This window comes from Brienomyrus brachyistius, chromosome 3, assembly GCF_023856365.1.
Source record: "Brienomyrus brachyistius isolate T26 chromosome 3, BBRACH_0.4, whole genome shotgun sequence".
Lineage (NCBI taxonomy): Eukaryota > Metazoa > Chordata > Actinopteri > Osteoglossiformes > Mormyridae > Brienomyrus > Brienomyrus brachyistius.
This window is the reverse complement of record NC_064535.1, coordinates 3,928,617-3,944,046: the sequence shown is the minus strand read 5'-3', so window position 1 is coordinate 3,944,046 and position 15,430 is coordinate 3,928,617. Positions and strand designations below refer to the sequence as shown.

At 43.9% G+C, this 15,430-nt stretch overlaps 1 protein-coding gene across 1 annotated transcript; it reads right to left on the bottom strand.

Moving 5' to 3' along the window:
* Positions 1–4,360: 4,360 nt before the first annotated feature.
* Positions 4,361–14,325, bottom strand: LOC125738811 (calpain-2 catalytic subunit-like). The gene is made up of 20 exons (XM_049008177.1): positions 14,009–14,325; positions 12,449–12,518; positions 10,549–10,667; positions 10,274–10,407; positions 9,669–9,837; positions 9,227–9,310; positions 8,979–9,064; positions 8,816–8,890; positions 8,417–8,577; positions 8,054–8,223; positions 7,607–7,851; positions 7,136–7,172; positions 6,646–6,711; positions 6,298–6,355; positions 6,090–6,154; positions 5,750–5,818; positions 5,559–5,637; positions 5,050–5,166; positions 4,866–4,924; positions 4,361–4,771 (listed from the first exon to the last, which is right to left on the bottom strand). The coding sequence occupies exons 1-20, from the start codon at positions 14,243–14,245 to the stop codon at positions 4,748–4,750; spliced, it is 2,124 nt and encodes a 707-aa protein (XP_048864134.1). The 5' UTR covers positions 14,246–14,325; the 3' UTR covers positions 4,361–4,747.
* Between the last annotated feature and the right edge of the window lie 1,105 nt (positions 14,326–15,430).

Genomic DNA, 15,430 nt, shown 5'->3' with positions numbered 1-15,430 from the left:
AGCCTGTTACCTCAGGTTCTCCTGGAGGGGAGTCTTGAAGCTTGTATACGCCACCTTACTTGGAGGTGAAGCATTGGCTGGGGTTCTGTGTTAAAAAAAATACAATCTCAAGGTTAATGGGTTCACATTTGCCCACATCCTTTGAAATACTGTTTTACTAATATTTGAAACTCACATTGGCCAACTGATACTTTGTGTAATATTAAATATTTTAAATCAAGATCAGGCATAACTCACATGCTCTCACCTCCAACGTTTTTTACTTTCTTTACACAGACAGAAAAAAAACAGGAGTAGGACGATGCACCTCCAAGAGGATCCGCCCTCTGTGTGCCAAGATGGAGGAATGCCTACCATATAACCAAGACTGGGTCCTCTTTGGTATCGTAGGAGCAGTCGTAGAGCATGTAGAGGCACTCATGGGGCAGCATACTTATCACCTTGAAGATGTCATCGGTGGGCTAGAAATCCCGGAAGTGTAGCACTGATGTCTCATCCATGGTGATATGCCGTGGGGCGGCTCTGATCCCGGCTGCCTAGCCTGTATGCCCTCATTTTCACGGTCCCATCCTAAAATACGGGACAAATTGCTTCCCATATTGATGTAAAATAGCATTTTATGTAAGGGATCAACCACAACGACGAGTGTGGTTCCATGACAATAACGGCCACTTGGTGTGACGTGACTCAACCACAGTGGAGTTGGAGATAAGTTAGCATGAGCACTTGGTGCCCCATTTTCGTGTACAAAATACATTCTGTGCCACAAAGGCATTATTTAATAAAAATCAAGTGGTGCCTTGCTGCATGCTGTCCACAAAAGCAAAAAGACTTTTCTTTCGAGCACAGAAATCAAAAGGAATATTTCATTTTGTGCACAGAATTGATATCAGCACTTTGCATTTTGTGGTCGAAATGCGTTTCCTGAATGATATACAATCATTTCATGGACAAACTGATTCTGTGGGTTCACGAAATGCATTTTGTATTTTGCTGAGTTACACAATGCCTTTCATCTTTGGCTGAGCCAGGAGATCTACATAATAGGGGCGCACCCATTGGTGAAGGGGGGTAGTACCATACAATGACCAGAAGGGGGAGCGCCGGCTTTGATTTTTACCGACATAATTACAAATGTGACAATGTCACTACAATTAACGTCAAACGCGACAGCAATTTTTCTTACTTTTTCTTACTTTTCTTGTTGACGACGCTCGAGTTTGACACCCATCTGTTACTTACTGTTTACATACACTTTGCATGATGTATATGAACGCTTCTGTCAAGCCTTCTGTTTTGCATCATTCTGTGTTTTGCATTAAGGCATTGTGAACCTGACCCCCTGTCCTGGAGGAATTCCATTTCATGCTACGGTACCCTTTTATATGGATGGTATGACAATAGAGCCTACTTGTTTTGACCTGAGCGCAGCTAAGAGCTGAATATTAATAATTGATTGATTTAACACATGATAGGGCATGCAATACTTTCTAATTCAGTTCTTTTAAATCACACTCATGAGTGAAAGCAGGCCTGATCACGGTGAAAGTGCCTCCCTTTGTGAGTTTAGGGACTAGAGTTTAGAGACACACTCCTTGGCTCTCCTCCAGAGGCCTCGTGATTCACTAGGATCTCTGCTACAGACCTGGGGAGAGGCGGTCCGTCATGCCATCCTGGGCATGCAGCAACAGGTCACATGACTGTGGAGGTTTGCAAGCTGGAATGGGGAGGGAGTGGACACGACCTATTGCAGAACTGCCGAGGGGGGTGCCTCATCCTTGGAGAGGGGCATTTTCAGACAGACCCACTGATTTGGATGGGCAAGGATCAAGCGTCAAAGCATGCATTTAATCTAATGTGGAGCCCTAAGTAAGCTTTAATGCCCCCCCCCCCCCCCCCCCCCCCCGGCAACCTTCACAAGTGCAAGAAGCATGCAGGGCCCGGCGACACCCCACTCGCGAAATCAGCTGGCTAAGTTGGTGCCCTGGCCGGCCTCCTATGTCACCCGGTGGGTTGACTGGCACTGCTTCTCACCCATTGTGGGTAATTAAGGACAGATAAGCTGAACTGGCTGTGCTATTGGTGGAATATGGCAGGACTGTGTTGAGGGAGGGGGCACGTGTATGATGGGTGTGCCGGAGAAGTGTTACAGTTTGAACTGCCCATTATCTTTTATGGAAACCAACCAGGTTCATTGCAGAAATCTGACTACACTGAATCATCACCCTGACAGTCTCTGATTCATGCACTGACTCATTAGTCAACATATAATATAAAATGCCATTGGCTGTTCTGGGAACAGCCTATGAGAGCCTCCAAGGATGGTTTTGGTCATATGTCCACTCTTCTGGCCGCATGGGCAGCATTGCAGCACCTTGCACCTGCAGGGTGGGGTTCCGGTTTCCTGAACTCCGTGTCACATGGCTGACTGTAACTGCAGGCTTAACCCAAAGCTGCCTTAGTTTAATAGGCCTGCCACAGATGATTCTGAAGCATCTTCAGGCATAGAGTTCATGGCATTACAATGGCAGAGATTAAGAAAGGTGCTGCCATCTTCTGGTCAACGTTCATAATTACAAGCTCAGATCTATACTGGTGTAAGTGATTCTAATATCTCTGGCAGTGCAAAGTGTACATTCTGGTGCAGAGGAGAAACTGGGCTGGTTATTATGGATCATGCATTCCTGCTCAGACTCGCCCAGTGAATTCATGCATCCATTGATATCCGCTTGTCCTGTACAGGATGACAGGTCCGGCACCAATCCTGGAGGTTAAGGGCACAAGGCAGGGAACGAGCCAGGATGAGGTGCCACCAATCGCAGATTTCACTGTATGTTGCTGTTCTAACCTTTTGCAATCATTTATCTTCGTCTCTTTGACGGGGATTACATGCTCTTTATGGTTTGTTTGACATTTTACTCATATACGTCACCGATTTGTCACACTATAATTGTCACTTTCCAGTTCAGGTGTGGGTGGAAGATGACAGAACCTATCCGGCTGCCCATTGTGAATTTATACAGTATTGAGAACTGGATTTTCAACACACGCCAAGTTTAATAGCTACTTTGAGGATCAGAAGTCGTGTCGGCAGCCAGAAAAATTATGCAACCAGTAATTATTTTTGTGAATTTTATTGTTTGACTTCACCTTGTTCAAAATACTGCTAGCAAAAAATACCTTGCAGTAGAAATATATATGTCAGCACTCATTGGCTGTTTTAGACCATTTCAACTGGAGGGGCAGGCAGACTGGAGTCAGTTGTTCTATTGGGGGGGGGGGCAGATGCCATTGACATTATTGTCCTCCAAGATTTATTTACATTTCATTGTGTGCATTCAGAAGCAGAAGACAATTTTGTAAGCCGATGTTCTTTATGCAGTGCTTTTCAGTCACATTGTACAGTTTTCACAAGTATGTAACTTACTCTGATTTCTTGTTTAGACTGTCTTGCTTCCACAAGCTTTTTTGTTTCTACTGTTAAATTTGCTTTTAACAAACTGAAGCGACTCGACCACCCGCATTGTCCTTCAAGAAAATGTGTTTACGTTTGTGTTTCGCTTGTTCCAAGCACACCCAGTTTTAGCACACATTTATAAACGTAAGTAATACCAACCAGCTGAGTATAATGAGTCACAGTCACAGAGTACTGAACTGGTTGGTTAAAACAAAATCCCGGTCTGGTCTTTACTCTCTGGACCTCAATTACCCAACTCTGAATAATAGTAATTACAAAGGTGGAGATTTCAGGTCCAGAGAGTACAAATCCAGACCAAGATTTAGTTTCAACCAACCTGTTGAGCACTGTGACTGTGACTCATTATACTCAACTGGTTGGTTGAATCTTGGTCTGGATTTGTACTCTCTGGACCTGAAATCTCCACCTCTGAGTAATTATAATAATACATTTATTTCGAAACCAAGTAGCATTTATTTAGAGGGGGCATGCATGTTGTCATGGGGGGGCACTGCCCCCCTCGCCCCCTGAACTACCCCTGGCAATGATCTAAAAAAATCTTTGATGCACTGAAATAATTAAAAATAGTATTTATCTTTGTGTCCACTCTATATGCAAAGCCAGAAGCCAGACCTAACTAAACACCATGTGTCTCAAAACAGGCACTTGACATTTTCAGTCTTACTAGGGAAATGCTGCATTATTTGCAGGCAAAACAGCTTTAGAAATCTTTAGAAAGGATATATTTTTTGCACTGCATATACGGGGCACCCACTTAACCATGGGTGTCATGTATTGTTCCAGGTGCAGATGATATTTTATTATTAAGAACATGAGCCAAAACATTTTAAATGTCCTTTTATTATTAATAACAGCCATTCCACATGCAGCACACGATATATGTCAGGTTATTTTCTTTAATAGACCATATATAGGATCAGTTAAGCTGTACAAAATGGTGGCTTAACTGTTATAAAGGTCACCTATTATGACAAGGAAAAGCTAAATAAAAGCTGTAGGATATATATACTCTGCCAAACACCCTAATGATGTGATAAACAATACAATAAAAGCTACCGTCCCACACATAAAACTAGATTAATAAGTCATTTTGTGAAAGGAAAACCCCATTTCCAATATAGTAAACCTGAACGGAACCTGTTACAAAAATTATAACCTGACTTTCCTTGTATCTTATCTTTTCTCAAACTTTGAACTCTCAACTTGCACCATTTTCCCAGTTGCATCTCCTGGCGACTGCAGATTCGACACCTTCCTCTGATCTGGAGTTTAATTCATAGCCACACAAAACCACTGCAAATAGAAGGGAAGACAAAATTTGAATTGTAATTTTGCGGCCACTTATTACAACTTCTATATGCAGAGGGCCGCTTAAAATTAAACTCGCCTGTGATATGTCCAGTTCAATCTTCCCAGATTTATTCACGTCAAGCTTTTCGAACATTCCTGGATGGGGTGAAATACGAACCAAATGAATACAGGTGGACATTAACTAGGTCTCGTTGGATCATTATCATATTTGTTAAAAAAAAAAAAAAAAAAACATTGGATCTAAAAAGTGAGAAACTCACTGAAGAGCATCTCAACTCGAATCATGACACTCAGGAAGCTGTCAAAGTCGACTGAAGACTCTGAATTGGCATAGCGACTCACAATGACCTGAATCACAGCGTTGTTCACCTGGAAACCTGCAAAACCACAGCACATTACATCCTGCAGTTTCACTACAGCATCACTCACCACGGTCACAGTGAATCTAAGAGAGATCCCTGCATGTCAAGCAAACATACCTTCTTAAAGCATGCACCAAAGATGAAACTGCAATGCAATAATAATGGCAATATACCAAAAATACTTTGGTTGAGAATGAAGTGAAAATTTCAAAGGAAGTTGATTAATTTTGCTGCCATGACGTTTTATGTAAAGAAAGATCATATCTTTTGTGCGTTGCAGACGTTTGTTCGCTCTTATTCTTTGGTAACCATGTGGTGCTGTCTGACGGTATTGTCTCTAAATATCCGATATTGCTGTAAATGCGGTTCAGATGAGCAGATGGCTTTCGGGGTCTGGCTCATTGTACCTGCTTGGGACAGAGCCTCTCTCATCTCGTGGCTGTTAATGGCACCGGAGTTGTCGACATCAGCGCTGCGGAAGATTTTCTGGAGGATCGACACATGACAGACAAGACGGTGAGGAAACGTGAGAGGTCAGTCTGGGTGCTTTGAGTGCTGCACTGTGGTGAGGGACATCGCTCCATCTATGATACCGGACCTGATACTGCTGGATCTTCATCCAGAGAACATGGAACTCGGTTAGACTCAGCTTCCCATTTCCATCTTTCTGATTTCAGAAGGTCAAGGTTGCACCGCTTGCTTGGAACTAAATCGGTGTGGATAAATGCAGCTTTTATTTCAGTACAAACAGAGATGCATGATTCTTGTTTTCAGCTGACTAGCAAATGTTCTTATTTTCTAATTGGTCAGAACAGGATCATTAAAGCTGTCTGTCTATCTATCTACCACAGACAGGACTGTGTTGGGGGGGGGTGTTTATTTGGGCAAATGTTAACATACTCTGCAGATGATGATAATTCAGGTGACCAAAAGGATACATCCAGGAGATTGATAACGCTACGACAAGTCTCCAGTGTGACGCCTTCTGACGGGATGCTTGTTTCTGAAAAAGCCACAAGTTCTGCTGGGACGACAGTCTAACCAGGGTGTGACCAGGAAATTCAAATGGAAGTGTGGTACTGACTGAGGCGTGGACTGTGTTCATATTGCGATACCACTAGTAACCTCTGGTAGCTCATAACTCACTTTTTGACAAGACGTGGTTCAAAACTTGCAGCAGCTCGGCCGCTGACAGCTCAGAATCCTGTTTGGGTGGATTGCAGTGATTCTTAGGTCAGCAAAAAGACTGTAAGCCATTTAAAAATATGTTTTAAATGATTGATTAATAGTCAACATTCTAGACAACTGTCATGGCAGCAAATTATAGTTTACGCAGAAACCAAATTTAATGGCTTTGTTAGCAGCTCTAGTAAGATGTGTTCAGCAACAATAATAATTTTTTATCTAAATAATAAGCAAACCAGAAATACTTCGCAATGGCCAATTACCAAAAGACGGTAAATTCTTTATCAGGACGCAAGATGAAAAACTTACATTTCCTGAAATTTCCTTGAACAACTGTTTGAACTGGGGATCCATGTCATCTTTTGAAATTTTATTCTGTAAAGCATTTAAGAAGACTTGCATATTTAACAGTTTTGGCGTCTTTGTCTATTTTAGAATATGTATCAATGTATGCTTCAATATGTTTCATTCAAAGTGCCCGATCTAGCAGATTTTTCAGAAGTACATCTAAATTTGCGCTGATATGGAAACAAAACATGATGCATTTTAATCTTTATATGCTAACTCTACTTCATTTGCGGTTAAAATGCAAGCTATTTTCCTGTCAGCAGCGCAAATGGACATAATATAAGTACGCATTTGTGCTTTTACAAACAATCGATTGTCGCATGTATCATTTTAAAAGATGAATGTGTACTTATGTACAAGTTATGTTCATCCCTGTTTATATATTCATTTATTTGTTTTTCTTTAAGTATTACAGTGTCAGCATCCGGGAGAAACTAATACTTTGACTTACCTGGACTACATTCATGCTCAGACCTGCTGCCATTGGTCTGCAACAAAAACAAAACATAATATCATTGGCTAAAACAGTCAGATGCAGAGATCTTGAAAACTTCATTATGAGGGTCTCATCATGGGAAGGAGTGTTTCCCAATCTGGTCCTTGCCAAAGTTCGCTACATGCTATACATGTTATGACAGTTATAGCACAGTTTGTTGGGACAAAAAAAACAGCTCTTGAAAACCTTATTGTTTATCTGAAGAAGGGATCATCGCCCCGGTGTTGACCCCCAATCTTGATTAAGTCTTATACATTATATGTTAACTTTTAAATTGAAATGAAGCTCCTATGAAATGCATATATTTAGGCGCAGCAAGAACCTGACCAAGATATATTTATTAATGTAATAAAGGTCTCGTGTCTTTGGTGTCTAATGTGTTTACGATACGCAATGGCAGTATTTTAAAAGAGTCTTTATGCCCACCTGGTGCTCGCTTGCTTCTCAGTGAAGACTCGCAACAGGAAGCTGCCACGCTTGTGAGGCTCAAAGGTGGAGGGGATGATGACGTACTCGCCTGGTGGAAGGTGAAAGCGGTCGCAGATCTCACGAGAATTGATGAAGGTGCTGCTGTTGGCCACGGGCCGGCACTGCAGGAGCACCTTGGGGCCCAGGTGGACGTCGGTGCAGCCCTGGAACTGCGGGACGGGAAGAGCAAGGGGAGCAGGAAGCTCCAGTCAGCGTCGCCAAGGTGCTACCTGGACTCTGATGTCATGAAAGGAACCCTCACACAGAAAGGCAAAGGAGCTTGCACATACCTCTGAAGGAACCTGAAAAGAAGAAAGATCTTTGTTTTAGACAGACTTATACAGACTTATACAAACTACGTTTGTCGTTCGTGGTGCGTTTGATATGAGCAGGCAATGTCTGCACCTCATATATGCAGAAGCCGATGGTGTTGAGATCCTGGCCAAGTCTGCGAGTCTTACGGACGTCTTTCTGCATGAGGCCGACCAGGAAGGAGCAGCCGTGCTTCCCGTCAAAGGGCTCGTCGTCCACTTCCTCCAGCTTGATGGCGAACTGGGGGTTGGATGCGAAGGTGGCTGCAGGGGGCAGCAGAGAGCTCAGTATTCACCAGCTTCCATTATCAGCTTCAAATATTGCTGCTCCCTATCAACGCTACCCTCTGGACTATGTGACAACCAATTGGATTAAGGTATAAACTGCAGTATAACCATTCATAAGACAGGAAATGGAACAAGACTTGGGTCACATGGAAGGTTGATCAGCACCTACATCGATTATTCAGGCAGCCCCCAGCAGTGGAGCCAACCCTCCACTGGCCATTGAACTCATAGTAGTTCCACGAGCCCAACTTGTTACTGGTCAGAGTGTCTGGGGTGAGGTTACATACGTCCAAGTCCGTGAATTGCTGGATGAAGTCAGTGTAGGCCATCCTAAGAAGAGGAACAGACAAAGCCCATAGACACTGTCATTAAGACATTTTAATTGTTCTTCAATTCAATGATCAGTGGACCATGACTGTATATAAATACGATCTGTGTTGGCGTTATTTGTCTTGGGTGGAAACTGACCAGGTGACCTCGCCATGCTGAAACTACCTCCAACATGACATTGCACCATTCTACAGTTTTCTCCAGCCGAAGATCAAACTCTGCTGAGACGAAAGCTCACCAGAACTCCCCGTCTTCAGCAGCGTTCCTCAGCCTGGCTTTTTCGCTCGGATCGATCTTGTCCCACTCCCCCGATCTGGTAGTTGAAACATCCATCTTTGACTTGCTTGCTACTTTTTGATTACAAACGTGGCCCGTTGGGACACTGACATCCATGCTCTCACCTGTCACTCCAAGGGCCAGTCCATTCTACCTCACCCCAGGGGTTCCGGAGCCGCAACAGCTGGATGCTGCGGCCTTGTATGTGCACCTGACGTTTGGATTGGACACCACAGGCAAAGGCTTAAAATCTTAAAATCTTAAATCTTGACGTAAATATTCTTTTCCATCAGATTTTATGCACTACATTAAACATCCGACTTGGCAAATAAAACTCCCAAACTCATGTGAAGGATGCTGATAGCTGCCTTACCTCCTCAGCACCCGTGATAGAATATGCGTGTCCTTTTACCAGCTGGAGGGCTGTCTTAGCTTCTAGGTCATAGGCGTTGGTAATCTGTGCAAAATCACAGCCTCACGTGAGAAGCATAAAAGCAAGATCGGGGTCTGGGGTGCTGAGCTGAACAAGAGCAGTTCGCCTCATTTTCATATTGCCCAGAATGCACTTGTCTCATTCCCCATCCATCCATTCTCCAGCACTGCTTATCCAGTTCATGGGACCCTAGAGCCAACCACTGGTAACAGGGCACAAGGCACACTCTGGACACTATGGTCAATTTAGAGAGACATTCATCCACTGAGTTAACCATCTTATTTGGAACGTGGTCATTCAGACCCCGGAGATGATGCAAAAGGATACCCTGGGTAGGATGCCAGTGCAAAAAAATTTAAATAAAAGAGTAATTTGCATTTACCTCGATGGAGGCACCCATGAGTGATTCAAGCTTTAGGGCTCTCTGGATGATACTGAAGAGTTGAGGAGGAGCTTTCTTCAACTTATAGGATTCCGTTATCCCTCCAGTGAAGTCCTCAAAGCCTTCAGTAGTGTTTCCCCCAGACAGCGCCTCGTAGCATCCATTCAGCCTGCAAAGAAAAAAACACTGAAAAAATAGCAAACCCTGCAAAGAGACATTTAGCTCTAAGAACACGCTTGCTTGGACAAATCAAATGCACTGAACACAACTGTGAATATGTCTGGACGTTCTGGAATTGAAGCTAGAGTAGGGGATTTTTTTTTACCTCAACGAAGCTTCAGTCATACAATATCTTATTTCCATATGCAAAGCCGGAATCAACTGACTGTGGGCCTTGGGTGTGGTTCAGACCTGTATTCCTGAGGTTGCAACACCTCCTCCATGTTGTCAGGTTCTCTTTTGTTAGCACGGAGCCTAGATTTCATGAAGCTCACCTCTCTAGGGTCATGATCTTAACCCTGCCCCCCATTCTGTTTGTTCATAGGTGTCACTGCTGGTAGTTTGGATTTTCCACCATGAAATTCCTGCTTGAGGTTCCTACTCACTTGGCGTAGGCCTTCTCCAGCAGGGCGCTCCAGAACTCCGTGCTATCAGGCGAGTGGACGAACACCAGCTGTCCGTTTTTGGTGGGTAGCCGGTCGTCGACCACCACGTCCACCCACACCCCATACTGCCAGAACTGGTGATCAGAACAGCGGAAAGAACTGTGAACCTGATTTCCTTGACAGACGCAGGTCAATGAGACAATGTAGCTGCAAAGATGACGCAAAGTAGTCTGGGCAGCAGATAAAATGCTCAGCCATAAAGTCCTGATGCTAACCTGGAAGTGAAAGATCCCAGCATAATTCTCCTGAAAGTTTTGCCCTTGGGGGACCACGCGGGCCAGGATATCCTCGTCTAGAGTCAGGGAAGCAATGGCCGCCAGCAACCAGCAGTCACCTGATGGAGGTCGTCAAGACATCGGTATTTGGTGATGTAAATGTGGGAGTTTAACAGTGGGCAGATTTCCTGTACAAAGAATGTCATACCAAAGGATGATGAATGAATGCAAAGTGAAGGTACGTATATAATTGCTACTTGCACATCAACCATTCCATTCTGACTACTGTCTCATTCAAAATGTCCTATAGGGGGCGCCAATTTCCACATTAAAAAATACTGCTGTTATAAATAATAACCACACAGATGTTATCAAACAACTGGGGATTCCAGGTCAGCCAACAAGAAGAAGAACAGGAAAGTAAAAAAAAATACTCCAGCACAGAAGCAAAAGTAGTATTTTTACCTTTTGCTGTCACTCTAACACAATGGCACTGGTGTGTACCTGGAACCTAAGTGTGTCTGGAACCTAAGTGTACCTGGAACCTAAGTGTACCTGGAACCTAAGTGTGCATGGAACCTAAGTGTGCCTGGAACCTAAGTGTGCCTGGAACCTAAGTGTGCCTGGAACCTAAGTGTACCTGGAACCTAAGTGTGCCTGGACCCTAATCTGTTTTTCTGTTAAGCACATATGACAAAAAAAAGCCTAGCAACCGTCACAACGTCACAAAGGCCTTTTCAAATAACAGCGTTACATTGTTTGTGTACATTATAGCGTGAACTGCAGACAGGGCAATGCTTGTGAAGCAAGAGGGTGCAATTCAGTGATTCTGGAGATCCTTAAATTGTTCTGTTTTTGTATTTAAGTATAATCGTTGCTGCAGACTGACACAGGCCGCCACCCTTCGAGGCTGAGAAGCGGATCCCTTGCTTCCTCGCGTGGTCAGCTGATCTGCGGCTCCACGGCGATTGGTTGGTCCGCATTACAGTCTTTTTTGTTTTCGTGCACTCTGCTCATTAATCCCACTCAGCTAGGGGAGGTTTGTTCCTGTTGTTAGACCATCATTTCAGATCCTGTTTTGTCTTTTGAGGAAGCTGCCCGGGAGAATGCTCAGCTATTTATATATCTTTGGGCAAATGCATCAGTATTAAATTAGTGAATAACAGAAATACAGCAGTAGGGAAATATCCTATAGAAATGTTTTCTTTGTACTGTACAAAGTGTGCTTTATATCATAAGTAATAAACCCTGTCAAACATGCCGTATAGGAGACAGGTGGCAGCCATACCGCCATTTTCACTGTGTCCCTGTAAAACAGGGTTTTGTTTGACAACAAAAAAACCAGATGAAATATTAATGTTCAATACACAACTATCAATTCGTACACGCTACACAGTGGTTAGATGTTCCTGTTTTGTGTCTGTAGCGAGCATTAGGAGTAAAACTCCAACTAAGAAGATTCTCTACTAAATTTAAGTTTTAAAAAAACTTAACCTCTCCTCCAGTCTCCATTGCTTCAACAATATGGGCAAAAAATGTAAAAATATTTTTCTGCTATTACACTCATTTCATTTCTAACATCCAATGTTTTTTAACCATTAACCAAAGAAGGATAAATTATTAATAGTAACGAGGAAGAAGGTTGTTTAACATCCAGTGAAGCAAAGTACATTAACGTTAATGAGAGGTAAATCCCTCTCAGTCACCCAACCTACTGGTCCTTCAGTGCGCTTTAGATCAGCCAAACCGGTATGAAAATATCACAGCAGATGCAGATATGTATTTCAATTAAAAGCAACCGAATAGAAACCGTGATGTTGATTTTCTACTGAAACAGTCAGGCTGCTGGACATTCTCACCCCATCCTTGTCGCCATACTTTGACAATCCTGAGAACTCACCCAGGATTCCCTGACAGATGTCTGTCCTCGTTGCTCCATCGATGATGAAACGTGGATTTGGGCACAACTCCTGCAAAGATCAAACACCAGGATGGCAAGAGTCAGAGATGCTGACGCACGGTGCTGAATATTCTTTGACAGAGTAAGTAGCTGGACCCTGTATAGCAAGAGCCCCAGAATTCTGAAGTCACCCAACACACCTATGGACCAGACGTGTTCCTAGACCCACAGAGGAGAATAAATAATGACAATGGGAGCGGAGGATTATGGTGGAGCAGCGAGGACTGATAAGACCCAGGAGCGATTTATCATCTCCCCTGGAAGGGTTAACAATAACAAAGAGAATCCAGGAAACTTCCCTTCTTACATGTATTACTCCTTGGCTTCATACATTAGATTGTAAGTCATTCGCAGATTCATATGCAATTCCTGCCAAACAAAGGTGCAGGTTCTTTACATTCAGGATTTATTTTGGCCATTTTGGGTAGAGATTCGGCCAGCAGAGAGGACAAAACAGCATCCCAGGGTGCAACCACTGCTCCGTAAAAAGTAATGACTGTACTTTTACGCTGTTTCGGTTTCATACTGGCTGATGATACGGTCACATGACAGTGATCAGGTTGGCCTGGCCGGTTCAGTTTTGCCACCAGTATCAGGTATCAGATTTGTTGTCCGTATATATATATATACACACAGTCACACACACACCTTTTGATGGCTAATAGCACCTCCACTTTATATATGTGTGTGTGCGTGTGTTGTGGTTTTTGGTTTACAGTGTGCTCATAGTTTATAGCCGAGATGTAGAGCATCTGCAAATGGTTAAATACTGATGTTGAGGAGGTGACACAGAAATCAAAGGTAATTATTTTGTAGCCCTAAGACAAGACAGGGCCAGCTGCAGGAATGTGACACAGATTCACCCAGCAAACAGAGTCACACGGAACGTGGAAAGGCACCATGCATCCGCCATGGGTGTTGGTGGCTGGGGGGGCATCGCAAGCCATTTTAGCTTAATTTATAAAGAATATCAAAACTTCAATTCAAATTTTTTATAATGTGTATATCAGAAATACACATTCAATAGTAACTAGTTGCAATTCAATTTCATTTACATCTATCAACAATATCAGAAACTGGCACATTAACTAATTCAGATTCCAGCTCCCATTGAAATGAGAAAAAATGTTCTGAATCTCAGCAGCTAAAACAGAATTTCCGATATTTCTGCTACAGAAATATACAGCTTTCCATATGGTTGGAGCTTCACCCCTGAGACAGATAGGGTATGGAGATAATGGACGACCACACCCTTGTTTGGGGAAGAGAGAAGTGGATTTCTCATCAATACCCAAAGGCTATGAATTTTAAGATATACAGACAAAAAAACAAATCTTAGGCTTTTCGTTTGCTGGACACTGAAGAAACGCTGAACAAACTAAGAAAGTAGCAAATCAGATTCTGCAGCTGCTCTCCACACAGCAAATGCTGTTCAGAGCGAAGTGCAAGTGAGGCAGATGATAACCTCGCAGGCTCTGAGAGAACCTCGCTTCTCCTTACCTTCGGCCTCTTCCACACCACATTCTGGGTCTTAGGGGATAGTGGCCCCAGCTCTTGGTAGCCCAGAGCCCGGGACCCAGCTGGGAAGAGATCATCCTCGAACAGCTTGCCCTGCTGCAGACAGTGGCTCCTCAGTGACTCGTAGTCCTGGTCACCGAACTTCAGGGCCATGTCATTGGTGCCGACCCCACTGGTGCGGGCCTGCTCCTGCGCCACTTTGCCTGCTATGGACGTCATCGTTGTGCTGTTGGGGTGGCTTTCGGTGGTCTCCTAACAGAAACTGTCGCTCTGCTGCCTCTCTTCCTCCTTTATGTCCCCTGCATCGTAGAGTGGGCGGAGCCACCGGTAGGAAGGTATAACTACCCCCAAACAACCCCGCCCACTCAGACCTCCCATTGATGCACTGGAACCTGACCCTCCCCCACTTTGTGGGAAACCTGTTGGGTTAAACACAGCGGGGATCCCTGCTGCAGAGCTGCGGGAGGCTGAAGGCCACATTATTAGGCTCTGTGCCAGTAATACTGCTTGCAGTGCCAGGTGTCAGGTTTCACGTCATGCTAGAAAAAGCTTTGCATGCTGGGGGAGTGTTGCAGGTGCACATAATCTAATGCGGCGATCGGCTGAAGATGCGCTGGGTTCCCAGTGGACACCTGGTGATGTGCTGGTGAGGAAGTAACTCTCAGTGTAGCCACTTCTGTTGCCTGAGACTGCACACCATTTCAGTAATGCAAGGCTTGCAACAGCTCCAATCTTCTTCTTTGCCAAACTGTTGCACCAGCAGCTCAGATATCTTTTCTGTTAATGTCTCCCACCTCAGCCCTGAGGTGAAACCAGCCACAAGCTTAGCAGCAGGGCCCAGACAAGCCCATCATTTGCCAGCAGTTGCCTAACGGGTTTACACGGTTATTAAATGGATATACTGAAGGCAAATACCATTCAGAAAGGCATTTTGGAGAAGATGCATGTCACAGCGGCTAGTGGTTTGAATCTTGCCCTAGTGTATGTTTTAGGATTTTACATTCTCCGCGTGTTTGTCTGCATTTCCTCCCACTGTCATAAACATGCAACTATACCGATGTTTATTGCCCATTGTGTGTGCGTGCTTCTGTGTGCCCTGTGACGAACTGACATCCTGTCCAGTATGGCCCCATGCATTGTCGCCTGTGCTGCCCAAGATATTAGCAGTTACAGAAGATGGATGTATGGAATATGAACAAATACAGGTGATATTTGTGCACTTAAGGAATCTAATTGCGACTGACATGGAAATTTTAGTCAAGTAACTTTCGTTTAATTGTACTGCTTGCGCGTAAAACAGCAGTGTCCATCGCAGGAATAGAATAGGTTCCCCAGAGATGACTTTTCCACGCCCTTGACCACCATGGTCCATGCTAGCTAGGCTCGATGCCATATGCTAAAAAG

Bases quoted from the DNA above. Each gene is read 5' to 3' on its own strand.
- LOC125738811 (XM_049008177.1), bottom strand. From the start codon at position 14,245: ATGACGTCCATAGCAGGCAAAGTGGCGCAGGAGCAGGCCCGCACCAGT. The intron at 7,852-8,053 runs GTGCAGACATTG...CGCTGACTGGAG, and splicing joins TCGGCTTCTGCATATATGAG to CTTCCTGCTCCCCTTGCTCT. The intron at 5,638-5,749 runs GTCCGGTATCAT...TCGATCCTCCAG, and splicing joins TGAAGATCCAGCAGTATCAG to AAAATCTTCCGCAGCGCTGA.